This window comes from Heterocephalus glaber, unplaced genomic scaffold (assembly GCF_053883595.1).
Source record: "Heterocephalus glaber isolate CG9 unplaced genomic scaffold, H.glaber_assembly_v1.0 deba00001509, whole genome shotgun sequence".
In the NCBI taxonomy this organism is placed as follows: Eukaryota; Metazoa; Chordata; class Mammalia; order Rodentia; family Bathyergidae; genus Heterocephalus; species Heterocephalus glaber.
The window spans coordinates 35,236,282-35,257,558 of record NW_028258325.1 but is presented as its reverse complement, the minus strand read 5'-3'; the positions used below and the strand labels follow the sequence as shown (position 1 = coordinate 35,257,558).

General features: G+C 35.2%; 1 protein-coding gene across 7 annotated transcripts in view; it reads left to right on the top strand.

The window, feature by feature from the left end:
• Window positions 1-21,277, top strand: part of Atp8a1 (ATPase phospholipid transporting 8A1) — a 218,659-nt gene that overhangs the window by 167,770 nt on the left and 29,612 nt on the right. For all 7 annotated transcript variants that reach the window (XM_087187535.1, XM_004849787.4, XM_004849790.4 and 4 more), the window contains 8 exons: window positions 4,104-4,287; window positions 4,383-4,493; window positions 10,352-10,426; window positions 10,531-10,653; window positions 13,889-13,967; window positions 18,346-18,407; window positions 20,016-20,072; window positions 20,979-21,086. In XM_087187535.1, coding sequence (XP_087043661.1) covers window positions 4,104-4,287; window positions 4,383-4,493; window positions 10,352-10,426; window positions 10,531-10,653; window positions 13,889-13,967; window positions 18,346-18,407; window positions 20,016-20,072; window positions 20,979-21,086 — 799 coding nt within the window. The remainder of the gene's footprint in view (window positions 1-4,103; window positions 4,288-4,382; window positions 4,494-10,351; window positions 10,427-10,530; window positions 10,654-13,888; window positions 13,968-18,345; window positions 18,408-20,015; window positions 20,073-20,978; window positions 21,087-21,277) is intronic.

Here is a 21,277-nt window from a genome sequence, read left to right as displayed (position 1 = left end):
AACACAGCAGTAGAAAGGAATGTGTTCTGGAGAAGTTTGACTGTGTAGTTAAAGAAATTTAATATGTGCTGTTTCTTTTACCTACAGTGAGTTCTCTTCTTGTCAAGGCCAAGGCCAGTCCTAGAGGCCTTGTCCCAGAGGCCTACTACAGCCCAGGCTGGTCTCTACACTTTCTAGAATCCCTGAGTACTGGAAACTTAATCACAAAGCTTGATGCTACACTCACCTTTAATGACTTAAATTTTTTGTTTTGCTTTATTGTCACCTCTATGTGGTAAGGATCAATTTTTTTCAATGGATGCTTTGAAAATAGTACTTACTGAGTATCCATTACCCAAAATGGTTGAGGCCAGAAGAGTTTCACATTTTGGATTTTTTTCAGATTTTGGAATATTTGCTTATGTAGTGAGATATCTTGGGGATGGGCACCAAGTCTAAACATGAAATTCATTTTGTTTCACATACACCTTACATAAGTTACCTAAAGTTGCTTTTTTTGGTTTCTAGGGTTTTTGGAATTCCTAGGAATTGAACCCAAGGGCTTCACAAATGTTAGACAAGCACTCTGCCACTGAGCTGCATCCTCAAACCTTTTTTTTTTTTTTTCGATACCGGGGATCAAACCCGGGTCCTTGGGCTTGCAAGCCAGGTGGTGGAACCACTGAGCTAAATCCCTGGCCCCTCTCAACCCTTTTATTGTGAGACAGGGTCTCACTAAGTTGCCTATGCAGGCCTTGAACTTGCGATCCTCCTATCTCAGCTTCCTAAGTAGCTGAGAATACACAATATTTTTAGGGCACCTGTGTTTTGACTGTGATGCATCACATGACATCAAGTGTGGAATTTTCCACTTAGCATCATGTTGGCAATCAATTTTTCAGACCTTAGAGCCTTATAGATTTTGAATTTTCTGATTAGGAATGTTCACATTGGAAAAGTTCTTTTTAACTGACTTCAGTATGACTAACCTGAATCCCCTTAAAGCATATTTTCTCCCTAAGACCTGCTGCCAGGTACCCCCAGCACCCTCTGCCCAGAGACTGGATTCTGTAATGTGCCCTTGCCCTTTTGATTCAATGAGTTGTCTTGGTGCTTTTCACCTAGTGCTCATCCTAGTGTTCATTACTGTGGTGCTTATTAAAGCAGTCACCATTAATTAAGTATTTTGAAGTCACCGAAATAATCTAGTGAAAGTTGTTGCTAGAAAATCCAGTTATAATGGTATCTTAGCTCTTTGTCAAAATGTCTGAGAATAATAATTTAAAGAAGGAAAGATTTATTTTGTCTCACAGTTTCAGAGTTTTCAGTACATGGTCTGCTGGCTCCTTAGCTATGACCTGTAGTGAGACAGAACATCATGGTGGAAGGGTGTGGGAGAGCAAAGCTGTTCATCTCATGTCAGTTAGAAAGCAAAAACAGCAAGAGAGCATGTATTGACAGCTTTCCTTCTTCCACTTTCATTACATCTGGGTCCCCACCCTATTGGATGGTACTACCCACATTCAGGGTAAGTCTGCCTCCAGTAGTTTACTGTCCCATATGGAAACACCCTCACAGGCACACCCCTCAGAAATGTGATTTTTCTAATTTCTGAGGTGTTTCTCAATTCAGTTAGGTTGACAATCAAGATTAACCATTACAAATGGTCTAGAAAGATTTTGAGTTGCTAGAAAAATTTGCTGTGTAAGATAACTGTAAACTGGGGTGCAAAGAATTATTAACATGCTAGTCTCCACTTCAGTGAAACAAACCATGTATTGTTCCTCATAAATCAAGTTTCTTCAACAAAAATAGGCAGAATTTTAACCAGCAAACTTCCTGCAGAGTAAGGTTCTTTGTCCTACATCACAAGTTTGTACATTCATATTTTGACTTAAGTGTTCTATGAATATATATTTTATTTTTGATGAATTCCCATTTAAGCCTAACGTCTTTGTTTAGCAACCAGAAATTCATCAGAAATTAGGGAGTTCCTCTGTTTCTTGAATTTTCTTCTAAGCCAGATGTTTACTCTCAGCTTGGTGGCACCAGATCCCCTTGTGAGTGGTATAGTATCTTGTGGGGGATGTCTCTGATTATATCATCACCTTTTATTTAATAGGCATTGTTCTTGCTGAGGGTATTCCTACTCTTTGCTTTTTGTATCTGAGTGAGCTATCTACTTACAATTGTATGAACATCCTTAGCTACTTTTTATTACTTTTAATTGGGGTTATTAAACTGAGCATCAAGCAGAGAAAAAAATGATTGCTTGTAATTACCATAAAGAAAGAAAGCAAAATTTAATCCAGCTCTTTTGATGCTGCTTTAGATCACTAATATTAGCTCACCACGCAGGTTCAGTTTATGAAAAATGTACCACCATGTCCTAGCTCCATGGGTTCCATGGTGTGACTTCATAATGGATTTACACTGTGAGCCTGTGAAAGAGAATTTGATGCTTTCAAATGCTTTTCTCTGTTCCTGCACATTTCCCATTTGCTTTCTAGAACATGTCTTGGAGAGTATTCTTTCTTGACATTTACTGAATGTCAGCTTCAGTCTGTGTTTAAAACACTGGCCTAGAGCCAGTAGATTTACCAATTTATATTAGCCTGTTAAGAAAAATTAAATAAAATGTGAAAATGAAATGAAAATTGCTTCAAATAAAAATGGAGGCTAGCAGTAAAATAGCCCATTAATGGCCTGGTACTCATTCATTCCCTTGCTGAGTTCACAGTTGTGTCATTTTGTACTATTGCCAGACTGTGAAAGGAAATCCAAAGAAAAAATTAAAAATAATTCTTTCATATAGCAACCATTTATTGAGTACATCCTCTGGATCAGGCACTAAGAATACAAAGAGGAGCCTGGTTTGCTCTGCAAGCAACTCACAGGCTCATGCAGTGGTTCTCCAACTTAGAAGAAAAGCCAGGGCTGTTCTGGCAAATCCCATTTCTCTGGAGATTGGGGCCTCCTTAAAGGTACATATTTGTGCACAGTATCCACTGCTAGGAATTTTTCCTACACAAATAATCAGGAAAATGTGCAAAAATGCATCAGCTCTATTAGAGTAATGATCTTCATTTTAAAATAGAATAATGAATGATTTGCCACATTTCAGCAGATATTAGACACCTGTGTCACTTAACATTGATATGGAATTTACCTCTGAGATATTTCTTTGTCCAGAAACATTGTGTATGTCAGTTGTTTCTTACTGTTTAATTACTATCTTAATAGTTGGCTGGACCAATTCATTGTGTAATCTTTCTGTCTTTATAATTTCCACTATAACATGGACAATATATTAATTGCATTGATATGTTCTGTCTTGAAATTATTCTGTCATTGTTGTGGCATTTATTTCTTAAGTGGTTTTTAAAGGCCTATAAAAATTATTCCAAATTTAACACCAAATATGTTTTTAGTATTGATATTGATGTCTTCTATTCCTCATCCACATTTAGATAAAACATTGCTTGATGGCTACATGAGTATTAGTCAGTGGCTTTGGAAGAAAATGAATCACATGAACTGTAATAAGCTGTGTGGTTTAGATTCACAGTGGTGACTGAGATCAGGTTGAAAGGTTAGGCAACTCACTACCATTAATTTAAGTAGTGTTTTAAGTTTTTTTAAAACATTTAGTACATTATCTAAGACCAGGAGGTCAAAACTTTTACTTTCCAGGTACTGTATAGAATTTAGTTGGGCTTTGACTACTCTTCAATAGCTTTTATGACCTTCTCTTTAATTCCCAAATAAAGAATTATTTGATGTTATTTGTTGGGAAGTAATAGAATTTCTGAACACAGATGTTATTTTTTTTAACAAATTAATGCAAACCAAACATTCTAGTAAGCTCGTGTTTAACAAAAAGTATTATATCTTCTAGCCATTACTAGAGATTCGCTTCTAAGACTATTTACTTCCCTTAAGATGGCAACTAGGTTGATAGAACTAAGCATTTTTAAACTTGAAACTCTGTCATAATGGTTCTTCATTCATTTGGAATGAACTATTCATATGTATCTTTTTTTCTTTTATCCTTCAAAACTGGCATTTCAAAATTTCTTTTTTCAGAAATCAGAGGTGATTGATAATTTGTTCTAATTTTTAAGGGTTTCTCCTCTACAAAAGTCTGAAGTTGTTGAGATGGTTAAGAAGCAAGTCAAAGTCATAACGCTAGCGATTGGTGATGGAGCAAACGATGTCAGCATGATTCAGACTGCCCATGTGGGTGTTGGGATAAGTGGCAATGAAGGCTTGCAGGCAGCTAATTCTTCTGATTATTCTATAGCTCAGGTAAAGCATCATTGCTGCAGAACATCCCTCTGTTCCTTTCAGTCAACCAACACTGTAAGGAGGAAAATACTAATTTTTTTCCACTCTTCTTTTAGTTCAAGTATTTGAAGAATTTATTGATGGTTCATGGAGCCTGGAACTATAACAGAGTCTCTAAGTGCATCCTGTACTGCTTCTACAAGAATATAGTCCTTTATATTATTGAGGTAAGAGATTAAGTTTAAAATCCTTGTCACTTCCATACATATTTAAAGAAATTTTTATGAAGGTGTTTTCATTAATACTTCATTTACTCAGTTTTTATAAGTTCTGAGATATTAAAACAAAAGTGTTGTCAGCTATGGAGAATAATACATGTTTAAATTTTGGCTAAAAATGTTATACTGTTTTGGTAGAAATGTTAGAATTAGATTTGCTAATGAGGTAAGGTTTTCATTTTTAAAAGACCGTAAACTATACTTTATACAGCTCAAAACCATAAAAAAACAATACACTGTTGAAGGATGATGAACATATGGAAATCTATATTTAAAAAGAAAAGTAACAGTCCCTAGCAACACAAAAAACAAGTATTTAAGTCAAAACTAAGAGAAAATAAGAAAAGTAAAGGCTGATAAATACAAAACTAAGGATAAATGTCCTAATTCCAGGAGAGACAAAGAAGTAGAACAAGAGGGTACATAGTAACTTTGTTAGTAGTATTGGTTGTCTTATAGCTCTTACTATGTTTCAAAACCTATTTCTATGTTGTATATAACAAGGTATCCCTTGCTATCCAGATCTGTTTTGGTATATAGCAAGGTATCCCTTGCTATCCAGATCTGTTTTGGTTTCTGTGTTCTGTTAGAAATAAGAATTTAGATAATAAGGAATTTGTCTAAAAATTATCAGAATATTTAATTCCTGTGTCTAGGTAGTGATTTCTATGATCCTATTCATGTGTCAAATATAGCATCATTTTAAAAATGCAAACTAGATTAGGATTATCACTTCTAAGAAAGATGCATTTTGTTGTACAAGTATTTTTGCAGCACCTACTAGATGCCAGGCATCAGGATTAGTGTAGCAGCAGCTACAAAGTAAATCAAGTACAGTTCCTGTCCTCCAGGAGTTTGCCAACAAGAGAAGACATGTGTGTAATTTTTAATTTTCTAGAAGCTACTTTAGCAAAATTAATGCTAAAATTAAACGGGTTGATTTTAATATCCTATTTTATTAACTTAGAATATTCAAAACATTATCATTTTCAACATATAATCACTATAAAAACTATTACTTTTTATATTCTTTACTTCATTCTGAGTGTTGAACCTGATGTGTTCTTGACATTTGCAGCACATCTTGGACAAGGCACCTTTCAGGTGGTCTAGAGCTCTGTGTGGCCAGTGGCTACCATGCTGAGCACCATAGCACTAGTGAACTGAATGTGAGAAATAAGTTATCTACTTTTTTAAAATATTACCATTAGATCAGCAGCAGCTATATTTCTAATAATGAAACTTGAGGTGTTATCAGTTTCACATTCCTCTTGAAGCTCTGCAGAGCATGGCAAGGAGCTCCAATAGCTTGTCAAGAAAATGCTCCGTCTTCCATTCCTGCAGGAACCTACCCACGCTCTCGTAAATCTGCTGAGGGTTCACCTATACATGTTTGTCTGTGCCACTTTGCCCTCTATTCTGTTGACTGTTGCTGTACATCTGTCAGAAAAGACATGACTGAGCCATTTGCTGTGGGGAAATAAGCCCATATTTTAGACCAGAGATGGAACACTATAAACAAATAAATTAGTAGATTGCACATCTACCATGCTCATTGCAGACTGCTGTAAGTTTGGCTCAGTTGTCCTTTCTACCTCTGTCAGATTGCTGATCTCATTATTAGAGTGTTGACTAAGCATAATTCCTAATTTACATGGAAACATATAAAAGACACTTCATGAACTTATTGTTCATTACTGCTAGATTTGGTGTAAGGAAAAATAGGTATATATTTTAAAGGCAAAATACACTTCCAAAATAGTTTAGAAGATAAAATAATTCTACTTTATATATAAATTTGTGATTTTTTTTCAAAATAATTATTTTTCATTGCCATCTCCAATTATCTGACTTTTCTAATGATGTTTCTCTCATCCCAAAACACATTTGAAACAATAGTATACTATTTATTTAACAAACTTTTGAAGACTTTTAAACCAGTTTAAAGTCACTGCCAGCAATAAATGTACTTATAAAAATTTAATTTTATAAGATGATAAAAGTCTAGATTTTAAATCTAGATTGACAAGTGCTTTTTAAATCTAGAATAATTATCAGCAGTGAAGTGAGCAAAATTTATGTACTAATGAGGAGAATAAAATATATTAAACTCAAGGAAAACTAAACTTGCACACTCTGTTTCAAACCCAGAATTATGTGCTTTGTGGTAGAATAGCCCTAAATTTCACTTGGCTTTTAATCTCAAGCCTCTTCATGAAGTATTTAACGCTGATCATATTCTTTACATCTTGAAAAGGAAGTAAGTTCTAAACTTTACTGGAAAATCTCATTTTTATTTTTCTTTTAGCACTTTACGGAACTGTATTCTGAATATAATTCAACTGTCTTGGAAATGAATTGACCTTTTAAATCAATTCCCAGATATCCAACTTCTGCCAGCTAAAACAAGTTCTGCAGATGTTAATGGCTCATGTCAATACTGTGAATGAATAGACAGAAAACACATCTCTGAATGTCTCTAGTGAGGACAACTGCCAGTCTCCAGTCTGTCCTTTCAGTTTTTTGTGCTGATCAAGCGTGGGAGCAGAGAACTCATTGACTATTTGTAAGCTGCTGTTTAATATGCAGAAATGCTCCATTAGGAAAATGTCTGTAAAGCTTTAGCAGCCACGCCTCTTCAGGGAGGTGGAATTTAGAAAATAATACCAGGAGCAGCAGGTCTAAAGTTTCTTTACTAATAAAGAAATAGTGTTGAACACTGTGGGTTTTATAGATTATCTGCAAAACTGCTTTCCTATCATTGTATTGCCAGGACTATCACTGGCTAGCCTCTCCATTACCGTAAAGTACAGGCCCACAAATAAATACAGACTTAGCAGGTGGGGGTGTGAAGCTCTTACAGAAGCTGCCTGGCAGCAGCTCTAGGTGTTTGCTTAAATTATTGGCTCTTTCTAAAGAGATTCCTTTATTTCTCTGAAACATCTGACTACTTCCTAGAAAAATAAGACCTTTTCTTTCAAATGATTGGTTGCATCCAAGACCCTCAAACAATGTAGTGGTTCTAATGTCCAGAAGCTTTGATTTAAGTCAATAAAGTAATACTTTCCCAGGAAATTATGCTGGGAGATAGATTTTCTGTGAATTTAAATAATCTATACACTGTCCTAGAAGGCCTGGTGTTTTCTTTCTTTATCCATGGCTTTAATTGAGTCAAAGGAGGGACTTTTATGTGCTTATGGTAATTTAGGTGTTGTCTTCTTTAGCATGGGATATGCTCCTAATATATCATTTAACCACAAATCTCAAACTAACCAGGAATCAGCCTTCTGGTGAACTACTTCACTCTTAAAGACCTTCTCTTTCTCCTTTAAAATGAGGAAATTTAAATGCCAAAATATTTGTAGGACTATGTAAGGCTGTATATTGAAAATTTGCATCAAGTCATTTCTTCCTCATTTAAAAAAAGAAATTAAAATATTAATTTTCTAAAATGCAGAAAGTAAATTTCTAAAAACATATTCACCTGTCTTTCAAGTATGATGTGTTAGCTTTCCACTTAAAATTTTTCTAATATATAAAGCAGTTAATTTATGCATTTTGAAACATACTTCAAATCATACATATTTATTTGTAATTAATTTTGAATTTGAAACTTTCTATATGTATTCATTAATTTGAGGGACGGTCTTAAATTTAAAGCTTCTTTGAATCAGCACCAAATGTTATGTATAGCAAAGCTAAGGGACCATTCCCATTTGCAAATGCTTACCCATACACAACTTTTTATTATTATGTGTTTGTGATATATAGTAGATATGTTTATCAAGGGATGTTAATATATATACATATCACATCTTAATCCTTTTTATTTCTCCATACATAGATTTATTAACATAAAATGTATACAATATGAATGACTGCAAGTGCACTTAGGACTATAAGCTTTGAGCCAGGTCATGTCCATTAAGCAAATTTGATAAGCGGAGCACCTCGGCTTTCTTTAGACCAACAAAGATTGGGCTGTACTTTTGTAGACTAGAAAGATCGTAATTCAGAACTTGTGTTTTAAAATTCCATGTATTTCCATCGTACCCAAGAAATCTGAAAGAGCTTCTTAGAATGTATTACAATACATCACAGTTGCCAACAGAAAAATATAACCATTACCTGAAGTATCACAAATATGTGTTTACCTGTTTGTCCACATCTCAAAGAGTCTAACATCTCAAAAACACCAGATGCAAAAACATGATAAAGTCTGTTTTATCATCTTGTCTATACTCACAAGGAAAAGTAGGCTTAATTCCAGTGAAGGTAAAAAAAACTCTTTTAAAGTTTACATGCACAAACGATTTGGCTCCTTATTTAGGGCAAATGTTCAGAATTTTTTGTTAAAACATTTAGCAAACCAAGTAAGAATTTCAGATTTGACTTGAATTTCTGTGCTTTTGTTATTGTTAATGTGTGTTACAACCCTAACACAATTTGGACTTATTTTTCATGTGTTATCGCTGCTTTGTTTTCTTTTCCGTCTCATGAAGCAGACATACATGTTCAATCGTTCCCTCCCACTATAAAAAAGGAAGAGCAGCGTGGGTGCAGAACCTGTTCGTGGGGAGGCCAGCCTGGGTACATATGGATAAATGGTGAATTTGTAGCAATTCATGCTTCCATAATGAGATTAAATGAAACGTGAAGTGTAGCAAAGTCCCTTCCACTCTGATTCAAAAATCCACTCGAGCCACATGTCAAGACTGTTTTCCTCTAACAGTTTTGTCTGTGTTATGTTGTGTTTTTGTGTTTTTGTTTATGTAATCTCATTGCTGGACCAGCCTTTGTACTACTCTTCCAAGTCAACTTTATTTTTCATTATATTTTAGGTCTGCTCTTAAAAACAATAATATATATATTACTGGCTAATTACCACCGTATGTTTTAAACATGTTGGAGAAAAACTTCTCTATACTACCCCTTAATTTTGTTTCCAAAGTTAAGCTTTCTGTTTTGAAGAAAATTATAAAACATAAGAACATTATGCTCTTAAATGGTTTAAAATGTTTTAATAAATAATTTCATATTTATTCTGATGGCAGTAATTATCAATAAGTATTAAAAAACTATATACATTGACTCCTTAATTCTACTTCAAGAATTCGTCCAAAGGAAAAATAGATGTATAGAGATTCAGTTTAGAATCATTTTTAAAAGCAAAAGTAAGCAAGCTAACAGCCTCAAATAGTTACACCCAACCTGTAGAGGTTAACAACATCTTATGGTATATGTAACATCTTAAAAGATGTGTAACAACTTAAGAAAATGCATATTTTAATGCATATTTTGTACTGTGGAGGAGAAAGAACAGCACATGACACGCTGTACAGTAGGTTTCAAGAAATCTTGTGAATGTATCTTAATGTGAATGCAACTAATGCAGAAGAAATTAATGATGCTATTAATTTGGGAAATTATTTTCTAAATTAACAGGCGTTACTTTTACAATTTAAAAAATCTTTAATACATCCTGATAGGTGTTTTAAAAGGGAATTAAAGCTATAAAAATTCAATGAAGAGTAAATATATTCTCTTTTAGAAACAAAATTTACCTAATTTTTAAATTAATAGTTGCTTATTCATATATTTCTTTTTTAATTAACAAGTTGGACCAGTTGTTTTAAATAGCAAATATTTTATGAAAGCGTCCCTTTAAATTCATAAAAGTGAAAAAACATCATTTGCAAGAGCATCCTGACAATATGTTGTTGCATTAGTTGAGTATAAAACAAATTCCAAGCAACGCATTGATATTTTTGTTCTAATTTAGGGGCATGATGTTATTTTCTTCCTAGATCTGGTTTGCCTTTGTTAATGGCTTTTCTGGACAGATCCTCTTTGAAAGATGGTGTATAGGTCTTTATAATGTGGTAAGTTTAACACACTTGATAATTCATGTTTTGTTTTAATAGTCTAACATAAAGATTTACCCTGCATTTGGCTACTTGGCATAATGATCATTTTATCACTTTAGATGTTTACAGCAATGCCTCCCTTAACTCTTGGAATATTTGAGAGATCGTGCAGAAAAGAGAATATGTTGAAGTACCCTGAATTGTACAAAACATCTCAGAATGCTCTGGACTTCAACACCAAGGTAGGAGCTAGTGTCCAGGCACATATTCAGTGGGGCTGCTTTATTGCTTCAACTACAAAACCAGGGAGACCCCAATCTGAGACAGCTCAAGTATATCCACTATGGCAAGTCCTAATTCCTACGGTTCTGATAGAGACAGAGAAGGTTTCTTGCTAGTTTGGTTTGTTTTTATTGTGTTGCAAAATTAAAATGAAACCACTGTTTACTGGGGCTCACTGGCAGCAGTAAGCTGGTCTCGCAGACAGAAGTCATTGTCCTTCTGGTGCTTTGGCTTTCTCTCTGCGGTGCTGTGGGAAATACTCACTCCTCATGGGGTCAAGTCATCCAGCACTGAGAGCAGGTAGCTTTACATGTGAAGGGGTGAGCATTGCTGTATCACTCTTTACTAATTTTCTGTTTGTAAAATGGCTCTATCCTCATTAGAATTTTAGATTTGTTGTATCGGGCATTGAAATTACAGTCCTTGGGAGTAACTTATTAACTATAGTACTTAGTATTTCCAACCCTTAAAATTTAAAAATACAAGATAAAATATCCTAAATTTATCTGAAATCACACTTAAGGTTTATATTCCACATAACAAATAATAGGCTTTTGTCATGTCTTGTGACCCCTGGTAATTTATTTTTTCCAAAAGCAAAAACATATCTCATTTTGTGCATAGTTTACTTTCCTGCAAGTATATATTCTAAAATGTTTCCACTGTTATTTGTTAATAATTCAGATTTCTGTTTAGAAAGAGTGGGGTTGTTAAATTATAGCAATCAAAGTAGATGTCATTTTGAATCTCTAACATTTGTACATTTTATTAGAGTTATAGAAGTCACAAATACAATACACTCACAGAATTGTTTCCATTTAGTATAGTGCATGTTCATTAGCATTAACTGATAATTAGATATAACTTTAATTCAATATACTGAACTTAGGACAGTTAATGTAGCATATTTTTAATATTTCTTAACTCAAGTTCTCCAATGCTATTCTCGGTACACAATATGTAAAGTGAAACAGCTGTCCTGGTGCCTCTAACTTCACCACTATAAATGATAATGTTAAGTTTATAGCTAAAAGGTTATATTCTGAGACTCAGTGTTCATGAGCACACTGTGCATGAATGTCCAGCTTCACAAGTGCATACAGTTTGATGGCTTTGTTCTGAATAAGTGCACTTGATTAATTAAAATAACAGCACACTGAAACATTCTTTAACTTATACCACTGGCCGTGAAAAGTATTTCTGGAGGTTTCTTTTAAAACTGTTGCCATTTATAATACATAATGTCTAAACTTTCTTTTTAATGTTTTACTTTTAAATTTGAAAAATGTACTTATCATGCCTAACTTGAATTAAATTCTGCCACATTGCTGTAGTGCTTTTCATAACCCATAGTGGGCATTTTTAAAGGGTGGAATGCTACAGTTAGGGCAGATACAATGGACATGAGCTCTTGCTTCCCTGAAAAAGTGATCTAAGAGCTAGGAAAGTCCCAGGCCTACAGGTACACTTAATAGTTCTCACCTGTCTGGCCGTTGTATCTGCATCAGCCGCAGGTCCTAGTCTCCTGCAGCTCAGGCTTCGTGGTGTTATCTCAGAAGCTAACTTCCCAGCCACAAAATTGGGCATGTCATTCTCACTTAAAAACATAAATCGATCCTCAGGATTAGTCGGTCATGCCTGCAGAGTCGTGTCATTTTATGCTCTTTGTACATAACAATGTGGACGGTTTTGTGGCTATGGAAAAGGTATAGCACATAGTAGATAACTTTAATATAAGAACATTATTTCCTGTATCTTTTGCTGTTGAAAAAATATTTCATTATCTGTAAAGCATAGAAAAGTCATCATAGCAACTCAAGAAGGTTATACAACTCCCATGTCTATTTGAATATTTATAGTTTATATTTACAAGTTGCCACCCATTTCATATAAGGATGAATTTTTCTAATGATTTCAGTGAAAATTCTTTGCATATGTCCCTTGTATGTGAATTCAGGGACAAATAGCTACAAAATGCATAGTTGTATACACACTGGTTGCTGGGGGTCCCAAGTGTAGAAGCATTGTTTTCTTGAATGATGATGCTTACATTTGTTATGGTAAAAAGGGTCGGAGGTTCTGAGGTCGTGACAGGGGTTAAAGGATTAGCATGTGACAATAAGTATCAGTCAGGAAAATGGAAAAGTAGAACTAATTTTTCTTGCACCCACCTGTGCTTTCTGTCAAATAAAAACTTGTGGTAATGACATAGTGAGGAGAAGCGACAAAGGTTAATGAGTAACACAAGTTCAAATGTGTAATGTATTGGACCGTAAATTGGATCATACAATCCAGGGTGGCTGGATGAACTAACAAAGGAGATTGAGATCACAGTGGAAAATTTTGAGAGGCAGGCAACTTAATTTCTATTGTTTGAACAGCTTAAAAGTATTACTACATGCCAATTTTATTTAGCATAAGTTTTGTTTGTGAGAAGCACTTTCAAATGACAAAGCTACAACTGTTCAGAGGGCCATAAGAATTCCACATAGTTTTTCTATAACTTAATCTTTCATGTTCATGTTACAGAATCCCAGTGAGACTTGCTCTCTTGTTCTTAAAATACAGCAGACATAAAAAGCAAAAACTACTAAATGATGTTAGAATTATCTGAAACTTGGTACTGGCAGGTGTTTAAAAATTTGTGGAAAATATTTGATAAATTCAATCATACTCTAATGCTTACACAATTGAAATGTTTTGCTTGTTAGTTTTAATATAGTGTATATGTATGTGTTTCTATAGCAAGAAGAAAAAGTATTATACCTTGTTATCATTGAAAAGTTCACACTTATACTGCATTTGAGAAAGAGAAAGGGATTTCTCCAAATTATAATCCCTTTAAAAGCCTGTTCTGGAATTATGAAAATTGTCCCACAAAAGGAATTTCAGAATCTGCATTTATTGCTGCTTTTCTTTTTCTTTTTCAGGGAAAAATTAAAACTTTTACTTGTTGGTTTTTTAGAAAGTTGGAAAAATTTAAATAAGCTGAAAAAACATTTTGAGAAACATAAAAATAAATAAATGACCCATGAAAGTCTAAGAGGCAGAAAGTGTCTGTCAATTCTATTAATTCACAGTGGTGGCCCAACAGAAACACATTTTGTGAATCTAGCTCATAGATAAAAAGAAAGGTCAGAGTTCACAGAGCTAGTTTATCGCAAATGGTTCTCATGGATTTTTGTTTTCCCTCAGGTTTTCTGGGTTCATTGTTTAAATGGCCTCTTCCACTCAGTTATTCTGTTTTGGTTTCCACTAAAAGCCCTTCAATATGGTAAGTAGAAAGGATATGAATGCTAAGAGATGACTTTTTACTTTTTTAGAAAAGTAACTCCTTGTCAATATACATTTTTTTTTAAATGTAGCAGTGTTTCATTTTATGGTATTTTTCTTAACTCAAAATGCACACATCCAAAGATTGTACACACTTTAAAGAATTTTATTATTCCTTTGGGAATCAAGTGATTTAATATATGCAAAGTCTTTCTTCCTTACTTCGCATGTTTTCCAAACTTGCAGGAAGTTAAATTTTAGGGTTTTTTTTCATCTTTTGACATATAGTTTGAAGACAGTAATGCTAATATTTCATGTGGTCTATTTATTATACCTACAAGGGTTGTATCAAGCACTTTATACTGCACCTAATCAGACACACCAGTACTTTCAGGCAGACTTGAGATGAAGTTTTAGATGCAGTTTTAATATGTTTTTATACAAGGTGAGATGTGGCTCTCAGGAATGAGCTTAGTTGTATTCACTGTGCTTAGAACAGCGTCTGGCTTCTCCTAAGTGCTCAGAAATCTGAGGGTGGATTAGCAGGAGCATGCAGCGTGATGGGTGTTAAGAGAAGGCAGTGGGGTCCCGTCCAGGCAGAGATTGTTATCTACTTTCTTTAGTAATTGCTTAGTAAATTACAGCAGTAAATAATCTGTTTCTAGACCATGGGAATGAGTTTGTTTGTTGGTTTGGGGGATATAAATCACATACCATGAAAGTCACCGTTGGTTTTAGTATAGTCACAGAACTGTGCAAATGTCACCATCATCTAATGTCAGAATATTTCATCACCCCATAAAGAAACCCCGTAACCATTAGCATTCACTGTTTCTCCCCACCCTTTCTCCAGCACCTGGAAATCACTAATTTTTCTGTCTCCGTAGAGCAACCTATTCTGGACATTTATATACATGGAATTATGTACATGACATTGCCTTATCCATGTTGTAACATGAATCAGTACTTCATTTCTTTTATGCCTAAATAATATTTTATTCTATAGATATACTATGTTGATTGTATCTGTTAATCAGTTGGTGGGTCCCCAAAGAATTAAAAGAATCATACCACAGTGATATATGTGCACCCATGTTCATAGCAGCACAGTTTGTGATAGCTAAAACTTGGAAACAGCCCAAATGCCCATCAACTGGAGGCTGGATAAAGAAAATTTGTGGTTTTTTTATAAAATGGAGTACTACTCAGCCATAAAAAATGACAAATTAGAGACATTTATAGCTAAGTGGATGCACATTGAGGCGATACTCTTAAGTGAAATAAATAGGACACACATGTATAAATACCGAATAGTTTCTGTGGTGTGAGAAACTAAAAGTGTAAATAAGGACTAAAATGTATAATAGGTAATGTGAAATAGGAAGAAAAGGGGCAAAGGGGAAGGAAGTGGGAGGGCTAGGGGAAAGGATAGAAGGGAATGGGATTAATATGAGAAAATGGAAAAATAAGAACAAAATCTTTGTAAATAGGGAGGACTGGAGGGATTGAAGGGAGGGCTGGGCAAGGGTGAAAAATAAGAACCAAGAGTGACTATGTGAAGGTGCAAATTTCCAATGATGAATGTCATTATATTGTATACCTAAAATGTACCAATGATTAGAATGAATAATCGATAATGCAAAATAGGAAGAAAAGGTCCAAAGGGGTAGGGGTAGTGGGAGGGGCAGGGGAAAGGAAAGAAGGGAAAGGAAAAGTGATGAGAAATGGAAAAAATGGAAATAAAGTCTTTGTAAATAGGGAAGGGTGGAGGGGGTGAAGGGAGGGCTAGGAATGGGGAAAAAATAAAAACCAAGATGCATCATGTAAAGGTACAAGTTCCCAATGAGAAATGTAATTGTGTTGTGTACCTAAAATTTACCAATAAAAGAATTTAACAAAAAAAAAAATTATTTACACTTTTTAGACCAATGGGATATTGAAGTCCAGGGTACAGTTCAGGATGGCCTGACCTTAAACAAGTTCTCCAGGACAAGTTAACATTCAAAGACCAAAGTCAGTATACATGTGAAAGATAAGACATGTCCAATCTATTAAACTACTATTTCAACAGTCTAAATTAGAAGAAGGACATTCAATACCAAAAGTTGTTCATTCCAAATAGCATGCAGTGTATCTTAGCAATGACAGGAGTGGAAAGGAATTCCCAAGTCATTCCATCTTCTGGAGAGTAGCTCCCAGGTCATCCAGTGAGTTTTTCTGGGAAATAGCCTGGACCATCCAGCTGGAGCCCAGGCCATTCCAAGGGCTGCTGCTTGTGGAAACCACATCTAGCCAAGTCTGGAGGACATTTGCATTTTGTCCTCAAAAGATGGATGACATCTAACACAAACCTGTTTTACCATTCTAATGTGGAGGGGTTTTAATCATTTTTTTGCCTTGTTTTTCACTTTTAAGTAAGGAGTGATTCATCATTTTATTTATTTTTTAGAGGAAGGAGGAGGAAGAGAAATATAAACATACAAAATATATTACAAAACCATTTATTTGTTCCTTTGCCTCATAGTTCTTAAAGAGTGGTCTGTAGACCCTTTGGGATACCCAACACCTTTATGTTGGTGTAAACTGATGATGCAAAAGCAGTGGTGGATAAATTACTCATGTCTTAGCACAAACAGTGATATACTTGTGCTAGAAGTTGTCATATTCTTTACCTGAATGCACCCAGTTTGACTTAACAATGTCCTGGAAGAAACGAATAGCCAATGCTCTTATTAAATCTTGACCCTTGGTTTGCATCTTAATATTCTGTTTGACAAAATAGGAAGGACGCCAAAAGCACCTCTGCTGCATACCAAAGTGCAGGGGCTGCATCAGGAATAGTGCCCATGGGTCTTTCCACGTGTGAGCCGAGCCAACTGCAGAGTTTTACATAGATAAAAATCCATGCGGGCCGGGGATTTAGCTCAGTGGTTTCATCACCTGCTGTGTAAGCGCAAGGACCCGAGTTCAATCTCCGGTACAAAAAAAAAAAAAAATCCATGCAAAGTGGACCAATAGGTTGTAGTGGAAAAAGTTCACTGATGTCATTTTAGATTCTGTACGGGTAACTACTCTTTAAAGAAATACCCCCTGCCTCTTTAAGAAACTACTTATTAATGTTTGATGTAGTATCAAAGATATTCACAGTTACTGGAAAAGGTTATTAAAATATGCCCCTATTCTTTATTACCCCATACATAGCTCCACACTGCTGAATTTCTCTATTTTACACTTGATCTTAGCCAAAAGGCCAAGAAGCAATGAATTTCTCTATTTTAATCAAAAGAACATAAGAGAATCCAGCTGTCTTCTATTAAGCCAGACATTAAAGAGAAGAAAAATGTAAAACAAGGCCAATTTTCTCACTAAAGTTTTTTGTTTGGGATAATAGCTGTTTTTCATAAAATCTGTTTATATTACCATGAATTGGGTTTACTACTGTTATTCTTAGATAAAAACAATACATATTTTAATGCTCTGTTTTCATTTCTAATTTGGTAACTGTTGATAGCTGTAAACCGCAGATGCAAAATCTTTGTAGCATCCTCAATAATTTTTTTTTAGTATAAAAAGATATAGAGACCAGAAACTAAGAGAAGAAGTGGTTTACCTGAATCATCCAAATGCTGGCCTGCCTTGCAGACACCATGCTTGGTGCTATACATGTGACCTCATATGAACCTTGAGTCCCCTCTGGGTAGGGAGACCCATTCCATCCTTTAGGTAAAGGAACTGAGTTGCCTGGGGATTGAACATCAATAACCTCAAGAGAACACAATGAAAGAACTAAGCCTCACCTGAACACATACCAGCTCTAGTCTCCCTGTCTCCTCTCATGCTTTACTCAAGTGTATTTTGCTCTCCATACTAGACTTTAAATAAATATTATTGAATATATGCACAGATAAAGTATTGTATTACATATACCATGAATCTTAAAGTTTTTGATGGTGCCAATGATTCAATCAGTTTTGTCATTCAATGTTTTTATGAATAATAATTTTCTTTGTTAGCTACCACTTCCTTCATCTAAAGCCACTTTTCTTAGTCATAGCTGGCAAAATAAAATACTTCAAAATATGCCCCAACTTCAGCCACACCCTCAAAGATCTGTCAGTTGTTTTTATGAATCCCTCCTGGGTCAATGCCAGCAGCTTTTTGAGAGACAGCAAGGAGGTTTCAACAACCCTCATCCATATTGTTAGTAATGTGCTTTATTGGGGTGCAGAATGCCTTCTCAGATCTTAATGCCCATGGCTCTAAGCTTCCCTTAAATGATTACTTTTATTGATTTAATTTATTTATCTGTATCTTGTGGACTCTGAGAATTGGTTACAAGTCAGTTTCCTTCTTCAACTGGCTCTCTTCTTTTCACACAGGTACTGTATTTGGAAATGGGAAAACCTCTGACTACCTGCTGCTGGGAAACTTTGTTTACACTGTGAGTGCTGGACATTTTGCTCATTTGCAAGTAAAACTGAACCCTCTCATCTGTGCTCATTTTATGTTCAAATTTAAATGTGTGCATTTCTGGCTATTTATTGCTCCCTTTAAAAGTGAAATAAGGTGTTTGGACTGTTGAGAAATTATCTATAGAAGGTCTTTAAAATGTCAGATTCAGTGACTTTAAAGGACTTTCTTACTTTTGTTTTCAGTATACCCTCTTTACTCTTACTGCCCTGTTTTACCTTTTTTTCTTCCTTTTTCCTTCTCTTCAAATTTATTCTGCTGTTATTGTTAATATTTTTCTTGCTTTTCTGAATGTATAGCAAATATTGTCAAAGTATTCTTGGGTAAGCACCCTGTAATTATTCTTCCAGCTCATGATAACTAAAAAGAGAGATCTCCAGGCTTAGTTTACATTTACCCTACCTAAAACAAGGGCCCACTGTATGCATAACACACTGAAGAGTCTTGAGTTCTCACTGTCGCTGAAGATCTAAAAAATATTTTTAAACCATTTTTCCCTTAAAAAATCAAAAGCCCTAGCGAGCATTAATGCAGAGGTCACACAGTTGGTGGCTCCTAAGAGTTTACTCTGACTTGCCACGCTGAATCTCCAGCCAATGTTCTATTCTGTTCTTGTGTGCCTCCCTCCTCAACCTCCGTACAGGGAAACTGTGCTGTCCCAAATACCAAGTGGCTGTTAGTATGGCTGACTATTTGATAGAAAACAGTCTTACGGAGTTTAATAATCAAGTACTGGGGACCAGGCATGTAGCTCAGTGGTAAGGCATGTGCTTATTATGCGCAAGGTTCTGGGTTCAATTCTAGCACCCGTGTGTGTGTGTGTGTCTGTGTCTGTGTGTCTGTGCGTGTGCACAATGTGTGTGTGTTGGTGCATGCACACATGTGTGTGTGTGTGTTTAAATAACTACGTGATAGGGAATTAATATCATTCTGTAACAGAAGCATTACGGTTTGTAGTAATCTGGGGGTCTTTTTGACAATAGCCCATTGAAGTTGTAAAAGAAAAACAGAAACATGTTTGAGGGACTGGTGGTTTGTTCTCTTACAACAGAAATGCAGAAACTGAAATAGAGAAATACCTGGCTAGAAATACCTAGCATAAGTAGAGATAAATCAGACTATATATCACAGATGTCCCCTAGGGACATTTTAAACTGCTCAGATCTCAGAGGAGATTTTATGTCAAACAATATCTTTTATTTTAGAACGTTTTATGTAGCCTAAGTTAATAACATTTACATTTTAGTAAGAGTTTATTTCTACAGATATTAATCCTAAATTGCCACTCAGTGTCCTGCTGAGAGCCCAACTGCCTCACTTTAACCTAACTTAACGGCCCACTGGGAAGGGCCGTGATCGCTCCATGATGCACCTGAGCAGCTCTGACTGACCAAGTCCTACTGCAGCCAACAATACCTTCATCTGTCTCTTTGCTTGTTGGACATACAAAAGCAAGCAGCAACTAATGTAGCCCCATAGCTTAAGTCAAGACTATCTGTCCTTCTTAAATCACACTGTAAGTCACTTGATGAATTGTCACATTTATGAAACAAAATAACATTTCTCCTCTCTGTTTTAGTTTGTAGTGATAACGGTGTGCTTGAAAGCTGGATTGGAGACATCATACTGGACATGGGTAAGAGTTTATGTAGTCACAACCGAGGATTGTCAGATATGCTCCAATTTTTTGGTTATTTTTATTCAAACTTGTTCCATTGTGCTATAGCAAGTTAATTATGGGTCATTGAGGGTGAAGAAGGGAAACTAGGGATTGTAGTTTAGAAACACTAAGTTAATCAAACATAAGTTTATTATCACAGGACTCTTCAGAGCCTTTAATACATTATTACGTATTGTTACTACCCTAGGAAGTGGAAAGACTTTCAAACTTACATGCCTGTGCAACTTTTCAGAGAAGTGTCGCAAGACTGGCGTTCTGTAGAAAACCCATTAGAAAATTATTCTGAAAACTAATATTAATGAAAAACTAATTAACTAATATTAATGAAAAAGCTGTCCTCAGACATTTATAAATACCCAGTCTAGCTGAAACAAGTTCCATTTTCAACACATTAGTTTCACAGCATATCCATATCCAAGTAGAGAGACTCAGTAAGCAGAAAGAAATTAAAGTTCTTTGCTCCAGGGGAAGATTGGCACAATAAATTTGGATGTAACAGTCACTGTCCTACAAGAAGAGTCTAACATCTTTCAGTGAGAGCATGTGCAGCAAAAATAAAGAAGACTTAAAGATGGTAACAGATTTTTTTAAAAAGATAAGAATAAATACTAGGAGAAAACCACCAAAGGAGATAGAAGGGAGCTGTTAGTTCTAAATTCCAGTACCATAAACTCATAACTGTTGTGGAAGAGCTTAGCACTTAATGACAGACCCAGTAAAATGATCATGCCTTTGCAATTATGTCAGATTTACCATGAATGTGATAAAAAAAATTAATAAGGGGATCTGTGAAGGTTTTTTTAGTGTTTGTGCATTCTGTCTGCCTAAGAGTATTTTGACTTCAATTTCCTTGCTTTCCAGTTTAGCCACATAGCGATATGGGGCAGCATCGCACTCTGGGTGGTGTTTTTTGGAATCTATTCATCTCTCTGGCCTGCTGTTCCAATGGCCCCTGATATGTCAGGAGAGGTAATGTGTGCTAAAAATTCATGGTGCAGTGAAACCATAAAAATTGGTATTCATTAATGAACCTTCATTGTTTAGCATGATTTTCAATTTTGTTGATTTATATTCAAATAACATCTTATCATGTAAAAGCTATCTTTAAATTTTGCCTTTGGGAGAGATAAATCTTGAAAGAATATTTTAAACATGAACAT